The following is an 18,100-nucleotide window of genomic DNA, read 5'->3' as shown; positions in this document are numbered from 1 at the left end:
TTAATGTGGTCTCTCAGCTTTTTCTGATGGCTTTTATATTCTCCCCTCCCTTCACCCTCCCTTCATTCCTTTCCCATGACTCCTCTCTGGCAGCGGGCTCCTATGTAGCCCTGACAGTGCTGGGGAGGCCTCCAGGGCTTCCTCAGATCCCCCTAGAAGAGGAGAAGGAAGGACAAGAGGAAAATGGAGATATCAGCACACCATCCACTCTCTCAGCACCCCACTCACCTGCACTGTCAGGTGGGGAGCAATGCAGTCCCTTGACCAGCAGCACGCCCTGCAACCCCCAGGACAACACCACATCCTCCTCTCTGTCTGATGGGGTAAGAAAGAGAAGAACCCCATCATACTGTGTAAGCAGTGTCACATTTAGCTCAAAAGGATGAAGTAATGTGCAGGTGAATACAAAAGCAGGGATTTCTGTTAGTTTTCATGGAATGCGAGTGCATCTGAGCGGTGGATAAACTTCCATTTGCGCAGTAATTTTGAGGTGTAAATGCACATAGCAAAAGCACTTATCGGACGACAGCTGCTGTTTTACAAATGAAATCACTGTTAAACTTGTTATTGCAGGTCTTTTTTGGAGGCGGGGCATCAGCAAACTGCATCAGATGGTGAAAAAAATAGTACTGCTGGAGGAAAATTTGCTTTGTTCTACAGGAAAATATTGCCCAATATGGTCACTATAAGGGGGTCGTTCCTTATACGAGTACTGAAGAAACATTTTATAGGTTTTGACAAGTAAACCCAATGTTCCAGCCACCAGTGTAATGGCACACAGATTGATCCAGCAGGCTATAAAGTTGTTTCAAGTGCAGCACTTTGCACTTATTTACATTCTGAATGGATAACTTGGCAAGAAGTAATCCACCAGAGGTCATTCATTTAATGAAATTAAATATAATGTAATGAAATAACACAGTCATGATTCCATAAGATCAATAAAATGTGATTTGTTAGTATTTGTAGTAATCACAATACAGGTGGATGAAGGTGCAGGAGAGACATTTCCTTTAAAAAATGCTAATGAAGGCGCTTCATACTCAGGTTAATGTCTCCTTCTGCTAGATGTCAGTGCTAAAGTGAAACTTCAGTGCTCTGACATGATGTTATTTTTAACTGTGACAAGCTTCGTGATAAGCTTATCTGGCTGGTACAACCCATGCAGCTCATTATTTTTAATTAGCCTCATCGTTCCCGTCCATTTCAACCAACTTTTTACGGAAACTGCTGCAGTATGTCAACAGTGTGTCCTCCGTGTAACACTGAAGGAGTCAAACTTTTTCTGCAAAGTGCACACGATTTATTGTTTGCAGAAACTCTGGACTTTAGGTTTTCATTTTGGAAGTTATTTAATTGTCTGTGACAACTGATTCAAACCTGTGCAGCTGATCGTTTCTTACTTAGGGAGGTGAAACCAGTTTCATGAAATCTGACTTAATTCTGACTCTTTTATCACATCAAATACAACATCATACTCGCAAATCGCACATAAGGTTGCAAAAGTGCTGTCGTACTCAGATACATGAGGGAAGTGGGATGCTGTCATGTTTCTGCGTGTAAGCAGGATTACTTGTTCAGTTCTTAAGTCTGTCGCATTTTCTCCTCAGTACAGTTTACAGATAAAGCTGGATAAATCCAGGTAAAGGTCTTCATTTTCCTTATAAAACCTGCTATATAACCAACCATTGCACTTAAGGTTTCCCACTGAAGGCTGTAATGTAAATAAAACAACTTTAATTGCCATTAATTCTACAGTGTGAGCTCGCTCTAAACTGACAGCACTCTCTCACATGTAAACAAACTGATCTGTTATCCCTCCCATGTCTAGTCTTCGGTGTTGTGTCTTTCCCGTTTGGTTGCTTCCTAGTCTGGTTCTGGTGTCGTTGTCTTGATGTCTGTTTTGGTGTTTCCTTTGTGGACTTACTTCCCTGTGTTATGCCAAGTCTGTGTTGTGTGTTGTTTTTTTCATTTCCTGTTTTATTTTGACGATCCCTTCTACTTTGTGCTTTATGTTTAGGTTTTGCTTCCTGTGTCTCGTTAGTTTATTTTGTCGCCTGTTCTCCCCGATGTTTCCACTTCCCTCATTGTCCCTCGGTGTGTATATATTGTCTGTGTTTTCCCTCGTTCCTGGTCTTGTCCTCGTCAGTGTTGCTGTCAATGTTGGCTTTCCTGCTGTGTGCCCTTAGTATTTTGAGTTTCTTGTGAGTCTTGTGTTTTCGTGCAGCTGGCTCCAGACCAGTCTTATATCTCCTGCGTTTCACAAATAAAGCTGAAGTATAAGTTTAGCTCTAGCCTCTCATGGGGTCCTGTCTGCCTTGCCTGCCACAGCAACACATGACACACAAAGAGAAATAGAAAAGAAAATAATTCTGCCAAACGTTTCCATCAACTTTCCACCATCCTACTGTCAGTAGATTGTTAACATAACATCCACATATAAAATAATTATATAATAAGCATTCAAACTCCCTTTTTTTGTACCCTGTATATTCTGTGATTAATTGGAGGTCCATGGTGCTCTTTGGTCTGCTTGATATTAACTGATAGGAGGCTGAACAAATTATTTTATACAGTTCCAGGTCCATAAGTACACTGTATTTGGACAATGACAAATTTTTCTGTTTCGGTTTTGCTTCTGTATACCACCACTGTTAAATCAGTTCAGCTTTAATTCAAGCTTTAAATGTTACCATATTCTTTTAGGAACAGCCATTTTTATACATACGCCCCATTTTAGAGGCTCAAAAGTAATTGGACAAAGGAACGCCATTTGAAATATAAGGATTGGTTTTAATACTCAGATAAGAATCATTTGCAGTCAGTGGCTGCCTGAAGTCTAGAACCCATGGACATCACAAAATACTGTTTCCTCTTTTGAGTTGCTCTGGCGGGCTTTTACTGCAGCCACCTTCAATTTCTGCTCATTTGTGCATCTCTGTTTATTCAGTTTTGCCTTCAGTAACCGAAAAGCACGCTGTGTTGGGTCGAGATCAGTTGAGGGACTTTCTGTTCTTGAGTATAAACAGTAGTTTTCAGTAGTTGTAAACTCTGTTTACATTCATGAAGGCATCTCTTAAACGTAGACTTTAATAATGATATGTCTACCTCATCATCAGTGTTCTGGACTCGATAGGTTTATTTTGGTTTTTCACCCTCGTGACCGCCTCCTTCACTTGCGTCGGCATCTTCCACTAAACAGCTATGAAAAGCACATTCAGCAGGCTTCTCCTTAACATGAAACCCATCCTCAGTCTGATGTCCAACTGCTTTTGAGCCTCTGAAAATGGCGGACTGTGTAAAAAAAAAAAAAAAAAAAAAAAAAAAAAAAAAAATGGCTGTAATTCCTAAACAGTTAATACAATACTTTCATTAAACCCCTATAAAGCTGAAAGTCTGCACTTCAGTCATATCTTGCTTGTATGATTTAAAATTCGCTGAGGTGGCGTAGAGAGGCAAAATTACAAAGAATGTTGTCATTGTCCAAAAACGTATGGCTCCAACTGTATACAGTATATGTACGTATACGTCTGTGCCTGCATTTCAGGAAGGAGCCACGGCGTCCTGGAATGGTGAGTCTGAGGATGGAGACAGCGGGTCGCCTCTGAAGGAACAGACATCACCCGCGCGGTGTGGCAATGGGCCCTCGATCAATAACAACTCAGTGAGTGTACGCACACATCAGAACATTTAGTGTGGTGCTTTCTTCAAAGTATTGTGCCAGCTGCTCAGGACGGCTGATGCTGAGAAAGTTATTTTGGTCGTGTATAAGTCGATAAACAAAGTTCCTCAACATCAATGCTTTTTTATGCCATGTTTATAAATCTTTTCCAGCTTCCTAATTTTTAATATTTGTTACTTTTCACAGATTTATTTCAATATATTTGAATTTTAAAAGCTGATAAATGTCAAGACTCCTCGATAAACTTCTGCTTTGAGCACGAATTAACAGATTTGATCTATTATAAGACCTCTCTTCTCTCAGGACTCGCGTGTAAAGTTAAATCCAACTTTATTAAGAAAATCAGCAACACTTTTTAGCTGTTTTTCTGACCGTTTACAGCGACATTTTTCATTTTTACCTCTGTGTGAGTTTTTGAGCTGCTGCTGCTGACCAAGGATTGTTTGTAATAATCTAGTGTAGCCGTAACTGCCATCTAATGTTAAATGCATCACAAAGCCTCACTGCTTACATAGGCCGCTTTGTAAAAACAGTCTTTTTTATCACAGCTTCTATAAATAGGAATTAAGTAGTACTTTCCACTCTAGGGGGAATTTCCCAGTATTCAGCACCAGACTAAACATTCAATTTGGTTTAAGTGTTTTGTGTGTCCACGTGTGTGTGTGTGTTATGCTCATGTGTATGTGTTTCTGTCTGTGTTCTGCATTAGGTGCACAGCAGCCCCGTCTCTGACAGCCTTGGAAGCAGAGAGACGCCCTGTCAGAGCCCGGACATCAGTCACAGGGACGGCCTCAGCACCTGCCCGTCGCCAGATGCTGACGACGCCGCCGACACTGTAAGATGCACGCACAGATTTTTATTCTCTTTGGTTTTCTAGTCATACTATAAAATCATTCATTTCAAGACATTTTCAAGCTCACGTGAACTAAAACTGGACGAGCAATGGCAAAAACAGTCATTGAGTATCAGCTCCCAATATGTCATTGAGCCCTCACCTCTTCAGCGTGGGTATGCACACAAGTGAACTCCCTAAAGTGTGGCATTCAAGTCTTGCGTGATTTAGTCACTCCAAATTCATGGTCATTTTGAATTGAGTCCATATAATGGAAGCAGCCTTGTGAGGCCCTTTGTTTTGAGCTAACTGAATGCTAACATGTTTAGAGGGTATGAGGTTTTCCGCAGTCTCCATTGTGTGTTTGCATGCTGCATTAGTCACATATGCTTACAAGTCCTTAGGAACGCCACTGGGTAGTAGACAAACCTCATTATTGCATCAACAATAATTATCAGAAAAGTAGTCGCTGGAAAAGGGTGAATACATTTTTAGTGTCACAAACACAGAGACGGTATATAAAAGGTGGACATAGCCACTGTGACCCCACCCACTCGTTTTGGAATCCCTTGTTTTTGAAATGCCAGCGTTAGTGTTTAAGCCAGAAGTTCCAGTATTTTGACAAGAGAATACTATGTTATCAGCCATGTTATCAAGCCTCACATGTTTGGTTAGAAAACTACATGAGTATAAACTGTGAGTACAACACGGAGACACACAGCCCCTATTTTGACCCCTGCCATATAAGGTTTTTGGAACCAGAAATTACCATATTTACACCAGAAGCCGGAGTGCTAGTAAGCTTGGTTAGCAAAAACCACCCTCATAAATTGTAGGTTGCAGTGCCCACACACAGATAGATACCTGTTAATTAGTGCTACACTGAACAAAAATAATACTAGAATTTGACTTACAATAACTGAAGCACAAACTTCTTGGTCGGTCTACAGCACACAGCAAGCCGGAATATATGTTAGATAATTCCATTAAAGTGCTACAAAATGCACCAACATCACAAACACTGCAGTGAGTTTCAGTTCAGTGACTCAAATTAGCACCTATTGCCGCCTGTGTAAGCATAACTTTTAATCAAAGCAACTGTGCCCTAACTTGAGGCAAAATTGAAACAGGTGAGTTAAAAAAAAATCACCCAGCATACAGGTGATACAAACTATTCATTGTGACCAAAATCAATTTTAACACAGGACTGACTCACTTTAGGAGGAAATCACAAGTGGCCATTAGAGGAGCTGCAGTTTGTGTCACTTCAGCATTGGCTTTATTTCAGCTTTGGAGGCTGTGGCTTGCTCAGACACAGTGAAATGACTCTTTATATTACAGAACGTCCAGTCTGGGAAGCTATAATTTGATCTTTTTAGTGTGCACGGTGAGCCAATAACTGTCTGTACCTGCAGAAGTTCTAGATGTGCTCTTTATCAGCTTAACTGAGAAGGTTGCTAATGTTTGTGCTCTCTGGGCCCTAAACTGCAGATGTCTTGTAAAGATCTGGGTAACTTAATGAAGGAAGTTTACAGTAGTAATTTGCCTTTGAACATTTGAAATTTTACATCTCAAAATTGGTTCAGGGAAGAGAGAGAAACACAAAGAAGATTAAACAAAATTTCAGGGAACGCTAAGGGTAAACAGCATTAGGGAGGCAATAAAATCACTTATTATTTTAAAGCAAAAAAGTCTCAACCCTAACTTACCTTCTTATCAGCAGAAACAAAACAGTGGAGTGACTATAATTAAATGCTCCACTAAATAGGTTCCTGGCAAGGGTTCAAGAGCAACAGTAAGGACATAGAACAAGAGGGAGGAGAAGAACAACATGAACGTATACACAATATAAATTAGGCAAAAGCCTGTTATCTCACAAAAACACACTGCTTTAGGTGTGCATAAGTGGCACAAGTGCTCAGAGGCCTACGAGTTTATATATATATATATATATATATATATATATAATATACTGTAGCTTCCTTGATTCTGAAATAGCAATTTGTGCTATTAGCACAAATCAAAGCATGTTGTACAAATGCAACAGGAAGCAAAAATATCAATCAAATGCTGTTAAAAAGCATTTGACTATGAGCATTTGAACAATGTGTCACTGCAGTACATGTCCAGCTGTTTTGAGGACTGACCAAATAATAGGCTGATATCAACAACCCCAGATTCACTTCTCTTTTGTGGCTAGACTACTGAGTGCTGCTGGCTGACTGTTAACTTCTGTTGACAGGCAGTTTTAAAATTATTTATTGAGTCTTTCCTAGTTGTGAAAAAGAAAATCTTTCTTTGTCATGTGAATCTCGTTGTTTGATCCTGTATTTTACCTTGATTATATCACACAGGACTCCAGTACCCAGTGCAGTGTTGGTAGCCCTCCTTACCTCGTTAACCCTCAGATTATTGGAGCAGAAGATGACTACTTTGACTCCTCACAAGAACAGGTATCTGGCAAAATGTCTCTTGACTTTTGGGTCACATGAATATCATCTAATAAATGGATCTGTTTCCCCAGATCAATGGCGAGTGTAGCTGTTTCCAGAGTATTGACTCGTTGAAGTCTCGGCCGGCTCACCTTGCAGTCTTCCTCCATCATGTGGTCTCACAGTTTGACCCTGCACCCCTGGTACTTCCACAAACACATGTACACAGTATAAACCAGTGTATAGTAATGCCTGTGCCACCAATGTAGTCAGAATCATGAGGCTTGTCACCAAAACGAGGCCACTGTGCACTAAAAATGAAAAGCATACATAGGCATATAGTAAGCGCATATTTATATTGTGTCATACAGTCATAGCAAGACATTTTAATTGTAGTTGAACTTCATTATTTCCTTAGTTCTTGGTCATTCTCCATTTCCACACTGTGTTGATGACTCACAACCACATACTCTATGTACGATGGGCATAGAATCTGTCACATAACCCATTTGTAATCACAACCCCAAGTCTGACTGCTCCTACTGCAGATGTAAATCTTGAAAAAGAGCTCATTATATATATATTAGGGGTGGGACTCGATTAAAAAAATTAATCGAATTAATTACAAGCTTTGTAATTAATTAATCGAAATTAATCGCATTTTAATCGCATTTCAATATTTGACATGAGAAATATTAATTTAAGTTTAGTTGATGAATAAATCAATATACATACTGTTTCCTCTTTTAGAAATTTTGTTTATTTTCCCACCAGTCTACTACACAGACCAATGAAGGGTGGAAGTGCCCTGTGATAAGCAAACTCCTGAAATTAAAGTTAAGCATCATAACTGGATAGTTTTATTCAACATTAATGTCTCACTTGTTATAGTTGGAAATTAATCATTAGCTCAGCTGTATTCCTTGATGTTGAAATGTGTTATGCTTGTTTTAACAGTTTATTTTGAATTACAGACTTAAAATTAAACCACAAAAAGGAGAAAAAGTTCGTTCTCCGTTTAACCAGCTGCTTTTACACAGCTGTGCTTCACACTTACGTTGCTAGGCAACATGAGCTACGCAGAGGTGACGGCAGCTGATATGAAGGCTAGCTGCTCACTTCCGGCCTTTGTGGTGTTCGTGGGCTGCGAAAGACGTGGGCCGGGTCCTTCGCAGGATGCGGCCCCTAATTTGGACATTGTGCGTCGATATAATCTGTATGCCGGGAACTCGTGCACTGAGAAACGTTCCACGGTGCAAAGTGCGATTAAAATGCGTTAAAATTTTTAACGCGTTAATTTCCCCGTAATTAATTAATCGAAATTAACGCGTTAAAGTCCCACCCCTAATATATATATATATATATATATATATATATATATATATATATATATATATATATATATACCTTATCAACTGCCAAACTATTGATAAGGTAGAAAATTTATAGAAAAACACAAAGCATGCCCATTAACTAATAAGAATAATATAAGATAAATGATTACCGTATTTTTCGGACTATACGTCGCTCTGGAGTATAGGTCGCACCAGCCAAAAAATGCATAATAAAGAAGAAAAAACATATAGGTCGCACTGGACTATAAGTCGCACTTTTTTTGGGGGGGGGGGGGGGGGGGGGGGGGGGGGGGGTTGATAGAATCCGAGACTCAGAGCACAAATTCTATCTTGAACGGCAATTTAAAATAATAATGGATTAAAGAACAGGACGAACACGGTTACACCTACGTTATGCTAACGTAGCACATTCAGCTACATGACGCACAACGAACACGTGTTCAGTATTGTAACGTTGTAAACACACTTCCAAAGTCGGCGATATTCACAACAAAGGTCGTCTTTATTAACAGAAAAACGGCTGCTGTAGGCCACAGCCACGCCAACCACAACTACAACAACGGAACAGCAACACACACACAGGCAAGCTCTCGGTCTTTTTCTCTCTCTCCATGCTGCCTTCACGAACCTCCCGAACAGTCCGAATCCCACAACATCAACACGCTCTCTAACTAAGAGAATCGCTACAGTATGTTAACGTAACATTAAGTTATTCAGATAACCATAGCATAAAGAACATACTAACAAGTTAACCAAACCATCAATCCATTGAATTCTTCATCCTCGGTGTCACTTCTAAACAATTCCGTACACTCCGTAGACGAAGCGCCGCTTCCTCTTCTGTGTCGCGTTAGTCAGACTCGTCGTCAGCTGCAGTTCCAATTATTCCAGCCTTTCTGAATCCCAACAGGATGGTTTGTCACTGAAGCCCATGTTTTCTTGATCCATCCAATGACTTCCAGGAAAGTTGGGTGGCGCATTCTCCCAGTTGCCGTTAAGCTGTGCTCTCCATCCATCATCCACTGCGCCCACAGGTTACGCAAGACTGCCTTAAAGCTGCAGTTCACGGAGATGTCAAGTGGCTGGAGTATTTTGGTTCATGTGTTATAAATGTCACATATACGTCGCTCCGGAGTATAGGTCGCACCCCCAGCCAAACTATGAAAAAAAGTGCGACTTATACTCCGGAAAATACGGTACATTTCAGTATCATAAGAAGTTTTTGCTTTAAGTGTACAAGTTCAGTATGAGCATACTTAAGTATGTTAATGGTGCTGTAAATTGTACACTGTTTTACTGAAAAAACTGAGAAAGCTAAATAAGTGTTGACAAGTTCCACTTTATCATAAATGAAAGTGGGCCAAGGATCGAGCCCTGTGGAACACCACTGCTGATCTAAATACAGGTCTTTTCTCATGATGTTGTATTTTATTCATGATTTGAAGAAGTGATGCAATAAATGAAACTACACAAAGACAGATTAATGAAAAGCTCTAATTGTCTTTTCCTCTTGATGGTTAGCTGTGTTACCTTTACGGTGATATGTACAAGCAAACCAGCTCCAAAGAAAGTCGACGCTTCTTCATCGAATTCCACTCACTCTTCATGGATCGAACTGCAGTAAGTTGGTCTCTTAGACTTTCTTCATCAGGCAGTGTCTGTTCTTTTAGACAAATTTTCTGTTTTTTTTTATTGTTTCTTTGTGTGTTGATGTGACTGTTAACTCTCCTTCTATTGTCATATCCAGAATCTAAAAGTACCAGTGCCAGAGCCAGTGTCAGCTGAACTGGGTAAGGCATAGAAAATGTAAAAGATGAATTGTCTAAAATATCATATTTAATTACTTTAAACTTCACGCACGTAAATATCAAAGAGTCCTTTGCACTAAGTTCTTGATTTTATTTACAACTTCAATGAGCAGCTCTGTACATACTATACACATCACCCAGAATATTTTTCTGGCATATATCTCTCATGTGTATGTGTACAGTAATATTTCTCTATGTCATGAAACAATCTGTGTGTCCATGTGCACTTTTTTGTGCCTTACTTTGGAAGTAGAAGATACAGTCAGAAGAAATTAAATATACTGAATAACACTGTCCACTTCTGCTGCTTGTGGCCTAAAGAGGCAAACTAATATTTACAGCTCCACAAGCAGTGAGACAAAAAGTTTCCTGTAAGAGCTACACAAAAGCTAAGACCACAAAATTATTATTTTTAAGGAACAGTGTTTGTGTGTATGTGAGTCAGATTAAGATCAGTGAAAACTGCAATATTGTGCAAATCCATGAAACATAAATGAAAAGAGTTCATCCTCTGACGATGTCTATGCAGGATCAAAAATACGGCCAAATATCTGTTATTTTAATTTTTACTGTTTTTTCTTATGTACTATATAAGATATGCCATGTATGTGGGTGTGAGTCACGGGGGGGTAACAGTCTAAGCAGAGACACCCAGACCTCCTTCTCCTCACCCACCTCCTCCAACTCTTCAAGGGGGATACTAAGGTGTTCCCATAACAGCTGAGACATGTAATCTCTCCAGTGTGTCCTGGGTCTGCTGTGAGAATCAGAGCACCTCACCTGGGAAACATCCAGGATGTATCCCAATCAGATCCTCAAACCACCTCAAATGGCTCCATTTGATATGGAGGAGTCGCAGCTCTACTGAGCCCCTCATGAATTACCGAGCTTCTCACCCTGTCTCTAAGGCTGAGCCCAGCCACCCATCAGAGGACGTTTATTTCCACCTCCTGCATCCACGATCTCATTCCCACAGCTTGTGGTCATAGGTGAGGGTAGGAGTTTAGATTGACTGCTCCGTTCTCGGTTCACCACAATAGACTGGCACAGCATCTGCATCATTGCTGACACTGCACCAGTCCGTCTGTCAATCTCTGGCTCCACTCTCCCCTCACACGTAAATAAAACGTGTTTGCAGTGAGATTTCAGTAGTGCAGAAACAAAGAACATGTGACTGATGACTGGTCATGTTGGGGTTTATACCTGATCTATTTAATAAGGTCAGTATTGGTGTCTGAAGTATTTTGTCCTATGAGATTGGTGCATCTCTGATTTCATTGAAAAATGTGTTATGAGAGGTTCATGGTTTATAAATTCTGTAAGTTATTTTATTTAATCTCTTAAATTGGATGTTCTGGTTTTGAATATTGTGTGTGTGTGTGTGTGTGTGTGTGTGTGTGTGTGTGTGTGTGTGTGTGTGTGTGTGTGTGTGTGTGTGTGTGTGTGTGTGTGTGTGTGTGTCACAGAGAAGCGAAGGCTGGAGTTAATCCCAGAGGACCTGTGTAAACAGTATACTCAGGCATTACAGGATATGCTGTTACCAGACCTGCACAAGAACCTGGAAGACTTCAGGTAGCTGTCACTCAGCTGTTAAACTCATTCTTAAAATAAATGTTTAACGTGAATATTTTTCTGGCATATATCTCTCACGTGTATGTGTACAGTAATATTTCTCTATGTCATGAAACAATCTGTGTGTCCATGTGCAGACAGAAGCGCAGCATGGGTCTGACGCTGGCTGAAGATGAGCTCTGCAAGTTGGACTCTGAGCCAGGAAGAGACCAGCAGGCCATGGAGAAGGAATGCTCCTGTGCTGAACACATCCTCTCCAAGATTGAGGATATCCTGTGAGTCTCTAAACCACAAAGACATGTACATGTGTATTTTTAACCCCTATGTTCCTTTTATGGTTGTATTTAAAAAAAATGCATCATACGATTGTCTGTGTGCTCTTTCAGGTTGACATCACAGAGCTCAGAAGAGGAGAAGTGGTAAGAGGAGGGGCTTTTATATTTTAGATCATCGGGCAGCTGCGGGACAGTCAGTGTGAGGAAGTTTTGTAGTTTCTGTTCTGTTATGATATTTATAAATCAGTGTGCCGCCAGTCAGTAAATATTATGAGAAAATACCTCAAACAAAGACAGTCTGAGTGCAGTTTGGGATATTTGCATATCAGTGTGCCATGTGATCATATAGATGCTCCCCCGGCAAACATTTTTACATCTACGTTTTATCTAGTTGTTTTTGAAAAATTATTCCAAAATGCAAGTTGCACCTGCAGCCCTGATGTGACTTCTCCATCTGCTCAACATTCTTCTTGAACTTCCCCTGAATGACCTTCTTGGAGTTTATAAAAAAAAAGAAAAAAAGGGGGAATTTGTGACATGAACAAAATGAAAACTGAAAATCTTGCTCGTGGGATACTCATGAAACTCTCCACAGAAGAAACTTTAACTCCTGATCTCTCGCTCCAGTGGTGACATCCTATCCTCACAGCTTTATATCGCTGACGTAACAAGGACAAGTTCACAATGAAACACATAATAAGGCAGTTTTTTTTTAATGATAAAGAAAAATAACAACCTTCCAGTCATCAGTATGTGGTGGACATTGTGTGGCTCTCTAAACACAACCGTTTCATAACCAAATAAGTTGTCAGTGCAGTTTTTGCCATCATATTGTGATCAGTTTTGACTTCAGTTTTTCAATCATGTTTTCTCTCCTGCTCCGTGGCCGTTATTATAAAGATAATTAGGAGCTGTTGCATAGTTGGTAAAAACTGCGGCACCCTGTTCTGTGTGGACATATTACACTGTAGATTGTAGGTTAACACATTTTGTTTGACTGTGCATCTGTTGTTGCAGCCAAACGATGCAGTATGTGATTCTCACCTACATGAAGCACCTCGGAGTGAAAGTGAAGGAGCCTCGCGGCCTTGAACACAAACGTGCTCGCATCAATTTCCTCCCCAGGATTAAGGTGCAACCCCTTCCACACACGCACGCACGCACGCGCACACACACACACACACACACACACACACACACACACACACACACACACACACACACACACACACACACACACACCTAATGAATACGTAATTAAGGTCATGGTTCAATGGATGAGTCTATGGGAAGTCAATGACTCGTCAATTTGAATGAACATTTATTTGTTTATAAATCTTAAAAACATTTTTTAGATTTACTCCGATGTCTTTGGAGTAAATATTTCCTAGTAATTTTTTATTTTTTTTTTACTTTTTTTTAATACAAGCAGAAAAGCATGATGTCTGAGAAAGAGGGCGAGGAAAAGGTGAAAAGGCCTCAGCTCTGTTGGGTCAAAAAATCTGGAGCCAAAATGAGAAACTCTGTCTGGCCGGTCACTTGTGGATTCAGCTTTTTAGATCCAATTAAAAGTTAAAAACACTCAAAAAGATCCTCTGGAGAAAAGGACAGTTTGCTGCAATGCAGTTTACTGAGCTTCTCCAAAAAGAGTCAAATAAACAAAAGAACAAAAGCAGCAGGGAAGCAACCCTGGGATGTCAAACCTTAGGCACGAGCACCAGCAGCAGACAGAGAAAGAGAAAGAGGGCATACACTCTAAGTGGTGTTGGCTTCCCTGTGAACTTTACTCCGGCAGAAGAGATTCCAATTCGGACCTTTTGCAAGACTCAATTAGCAGCTGGAGATGAGCAGGGTTTGTTGCAAGGGTTTATTGACACACAGAGTTAGACAAAAACACAAGAAAGCGTTTACGCGCCTACCGGAAGTGTCTGCCTTAAGCACGTGAGTTGTGAGTTAGCAAAGCCCACAACAGCAAAACAAGCAAAAGGAGACAAAAATAGAAAGAGCTCTCGGCCACACCTATAGGAGGGTTCATATAGGATTCCCCACATGAGTATTTCCACCTCCCTCCTTCGTTCCCTGCTAATCTGCATAAAGTGTCGTCCCCTGAAACCTGATCACAGACCAATAACTTCCGGGCAAACTGCCAACTAGGTTCTCACGTGTGCTAAAAATGCACATTTGTCACATCATGACAAATCCAACAGGCACAGTAAATAATGGATCCCCCTCCAATTAAAAGGCCTTTGTTACACCACCACTTTTAGGCATAACCACCTTAATTAGAATTTATCCCCATAATAATTATCCAAACACAGGCAGGTCTGCTGAGTCATGCTTCAGGGGGCACACAGCCATAAAGTAAAATCAAGCATAATGCGATGTCCTCTGAACAATAATATGTGCATAAGTGAATTTGAGGCCTCGTGCATAATATGAGATTAAATATAACATTGTTCATTAATCCAGTGTATATGACCGCTATAGTTATTAATACATGATACTAGGAATGATTACTGTAACTACTAATACCATAGCAATAAAAAATCCCCAACAGTGGCTAACATGAATCATCTCTCACATGGCAACCATAGCAGGCACAACTCAGCCTCTCCAGTACGTTCATCATGCTTATTACGCAACACCTCCCAGTACATTCAGCTTGCTTCCCACTGCATTCTGCCCATTGACAACTTCCCATTAAAGGCCAGTCTGCTGTGCTGGGATCGACGTATAAGGCATACAACACAGAATCACAGCTTCCCCGAGGTCACATAGAGTTTAAGGCACAGGGCTACACAGAGTTCACTCACAATAACAGTAGTTTTTCCACACAGGTTACTTGTAGCATTTTAAGTGAACCTTAAGTTCATATTGAGTGAGATTAGCGTATTAGATCAGGTTAACTGAGAATCATTCACTCTAGTGTCTAACGTCTAATTATTCCCATCAGTTTCCCAACATCCTCGGCCCACCTCGGCGTCTGAGCAGAGTGGACTCCACCTCAGGTGAGAAGAAAAAGAATATAGTGTAACCAGTGTTGTGTATTTCTGTGCATGCCCGATAACGTCATGCTTGTGGTTTCGTGCGCAGTTGGTAAGGCTGTGGAGCTGAACAAGCAACGCCCACCAAAGCTTCCTCAGCCGCCCATTGGCATCTCCGAACTGTCAGACTTGTCCGCCTCGAGTTCCGGACAGATCTGTGCAAATCACCTAAGCGAGGGATCAGATACAAGCACCCAAGTTTTGCCTTCCACCACCACCACTCCTACACACAGCTCCCCCACCACTCAGGTCTCAGATACCAGCGCACAAGAGTCAGACTCCAGTAAGATATTCCAGTTTTTGTTCATCATCACATTCAAAGATGACAATATTTCTTATTTCTATTTCTCCTAACAAAATACATGCAAAGGAATCCTAAATATTTCTCTCAGGAATATTTTTCTTATAATCTCCAACCATCTGTTACACAAGGGATGAACTCAGAGTTACTCAGATGCTATCTCTAGTTTCAGTAACATGTACCAAATATAGCCACAGTTCTTCAGAACAAAGATGTTGTTGAAATTGTTCAAATCAAGCCTCCATTTGAGTCTTAGTTGTCTTATTTAGTTTACTCTCCTTTTCTCTTTGATATAGATGTCTCTCCGTTCTGCGTCCAGCCCAGGCCGGGCGACAGTCTGCAGTCTGCTGACAACCATGACGGTGTCTCCGGTCCAACCAACACTCACTTTGACTTCAGTCCCTCCACTGTGAAGCAGCGGGAGGAAGATCAGGAGGCCTTCAGGTATTTACGGGTTTGGACTTTCTCTGGTTAACAAGGGATGTGTGAGGGTGTTGAAGTGATGAGCAAATATAAAACTGCAGTTTTTAAAGACTTTCTTATTTACAGTTTGCATATTAAAGCAGTCACATTACTCCTGGGCTGTTAGTGCATTTCTGTTATTAAGGGAAATAACAGCATTCATCCTTCATTTTTATAATTGCCTCTTTCCCTTTGTCTCCACCGGTAGGATTGAGGTACAGTGTGACATCCAGAGCGAAGACGACCAGGGTGGAGAGGCAGAGTGTGAAGAAGATCCTCTGAACTGGCAAAGGCTGGTCAGCCGAGGCGTCCTGACGAGCTTAACGCCGCAGGAGATCAAACGGCAGGAAGTCATCAATGGTGGGTCACCGATATTTCACAAGTTGCAAAAATTATGAGATATATATACGCATGCTCATTTTATGCCCTTGCATGTGTTCATCTCTCCGGCCTTTAGAGCTGTTCTACACTGAGCGTGCCCACTTGCGGATGCTGAAGGTGCTGGACTGTGTTTTCTGCCAGAGGCTGAGCAGAGACGGCATCCTTCCACCAGAAGACATCAAACACATCTTCATCAACCTGGAGGAAATCATTCAGCTGCATGGTGACACATTTTACACACATTCAAAGCCACAAGTTACAGAGCACTAAACACAAATCACAAGTTTTAGTATGGTTCTGTTTACAGCATTAGAGGCAGAAACATTTTTTTTGATACTCATAATTCATTTTTTCTTTATTTTACTTACTGAAATAACTGAGTGGGGTTATGGTCCTATTTGTGTCTGTCATACCTGTGCTGGTTCTTTTATCTGTAGCAGATTTTCATAAAGTTTGATTCATTCATTTTGGATTTCAGTCATTTCAGTGCAAAAAGAGTGTAGTGTGACTCCTCTCCATCAATAGAGCTGTTTTTATTTTCATTTTCCTCTTCTTGCATTTTGCATCTGCCTCAAAGCTCTGCACCAGTACTTCTCACTACTCTAGGTCTGCAAGCCATGGTCCACTGAAAAACTACATGTAGTGACTGGAAGTAGAAAGTTGATGTTCCACATTGATTGTTGATAAAAAGGCAATGAACTGATTCAGGAAAACGCAGCCACAGTGAGAGGAGATGTTCCAGAGCGGCAGAGAGAGAGAGGAGGTTCAGGGCTGTAGCAAGAGGGTCACATGGGGTGATGTTAAACAGCTTTGCTTTGGTAAATGTTATGATGTTAATGAATTGATGATTGGCGCATAGCAGTAAGGAGCAAATATGTGATCGTCACCAATGATGATTCACATGAAATTTCTTCTCGCTGTGCTCCACAGTCTCCATAACAGAACAAATGACAGCAATCAGGAAGAGGAGCGAGACGTCAGTGATTGGTCAGATTGGAGATGATCTCCTGGGATGGGTAAGGCTGGCTTTCTACACGCTTGCATTAAATGGTTTACTGCAGAATATTTTTGAAAGTTACAGAAGAAACAGAATATTTGATCACTTCTCTCACAGACGTGTCCAGTTTTCTTTTCCTACAGCACCACCATCAGGTCAAAATTTAAATTTGGGCATTTATGAGTAAATACCTGCAAAACTAAAACCATTCCCATCAGTTTCAGCTCTGCTTTGTGTTTAGTGCTGATTAGGGAATATTATCCTGCTAACATGATTACTGATAGTTTGGTGTTGACCTCATCACTCCCCTCAAATATGTTATCTCTAGAAATTAGCAAATGTCAGTTAATATCCGACTGGACCTACAGGTGGATGCTGGGGTGGTGGAGGTGTCATAAAGTGGAACCAAGGTTATTGTCAAGGGTTTTATTCAGACCTCTTTTTATTTTAACTTTGGGTTGAAATGTCCATCAAATACACCATGCACTCACCTAAGGGGCCTTTAGAGCTGATAATTAAGTATTCTATGCTTTCTTTGTTCATGCTTTCAGTTCAGTGGGGAGGAAGAAGAGAAGTTAAAGAGCGCAGTGGCAACTTTCTGCAGCAACCAGCCGTCTGCACTGGAGCTCATCAAGACGAGGCAGAAGAAAGACCAGAGGTTCAACTTGTTCATGCAGGTGAGTGCACGACGCTCATTGCTGCCTACCACCAGGAAGAAGGTTACCTATGATGAGACAGATGATGGCAGGCAGGAGAAAATTCTATTAAGTTTTATTTATATAGTGGCAGGTGACAACAGCTGTAAGCCGAACCCTTAAATCATTATTACAGAGAAAAACTCGACAATCCACGAACCCTCTTTGAGCTCCCTTTATATCAGGAAGAGACCTGCAGCAGAACGAGGCTCAGGGAGTGCAGTTATTGTAGTAAAAGCGAAAGAAGAGATTATTAAAATGGAA

General features: G+C 40.9%; 1 protein-coding gene across 3 annotated transcripts in view; it reads left to right on the top strand.

Moving 5' to 3' along the window:
- arhgef12b (Rho guanine nucleotide exchange factor (GEF) 12b) overlaps positions 1-18,100 on the top strand; it is a 46,918-nt gene that overhangs the window by 19,548 nt on the left and 9,270 nt on the right. For 2 of the 3 annotated variants that reach the window (XR_004020995.1, XM_030746312.1), the window contains exons 6-23: positions 94-323; positions 3,548-3,664; positions 4,392-4,517; positions 6,869-6,967; positions 7,039-7,149; positions 9,823-9,921; positions 10,049-10,091; positions 11,576-11,681; positions 11,819-11,956; positions 12,068-12,100; positions 12,974-13,088; positions 14,910-14,964; positions 15,050-15,283; positions 15,598-15,745; positions 15,969-16,123; positions 16,221-16,367; positions 17,075-17,160; positions 17,693-17,818. Coding sequence is in view for 2 of the 3 variants with exons in the window: in XM_030746312.1 (XP_030602172.1) it covers positions 94-323; positions 3,548-3,664; positions 4,392-4,517; positions 6,869-6,967; positions 7,039-7,149; positions 9,823-9,921; positions 10,049-10,091; positions 11,576-11,681; positions 11,819-11,956; positions 12,068-12,100; positions 12,974-13,088; positions 14,910-14,964; positions 15,050-15,283; positions 15,598-15,745; positions 15,969-16,123; positions 16,221-16,367; positions 17,075-17,160; positions 17,693-17,818 (2,168 nt within the window). In the remaining variant the exon portion in view is untranslated. The remainder of the gene's footprint in view (positions 1-93; positions 324-3,547; positions 3,665-4,391; positions 4,518-6,868; positions 6,968-7,038; positions 7,150-9,822; positions 9,922-10,048; positions 10,092-11,575; positions 11,682-11,818; positions 11,957-12,067; positions 12,101-12,973; positions 13,089-14,909; positions 14,965-15,049; positions 15,284-15,597; positions 15,746-15,968; positions 16,124-16,220; positions 16,368-17,074; positions 17,161-17,692; positions 17,819-18,100) is intronic. The other variant, XM_030746313.1, reaches the window with a different exon arrangement.

The sequence above is a fragment of the Archocentrus centrarchus genome, chromosome 14 (genome assembly GCF_007364275.1).
Source record: "Archocentrus centrarchus isolate MPI-CPG fArcCen1 chromosome 14, fArcCen1, whole genome shotgun sequence".
Lineage (NCBI taxonomy): Eukaryota > Metazoa > Chordata > Actinopteri > Cichliformes > Cichlidae > Archocentrus > Archocentrus centrarchus.
The sequence above is the reverse complement of the archived record's forward strand: the minus strand, read 5'-3'. Positions and strand labels throughout refer to the sequence as shown.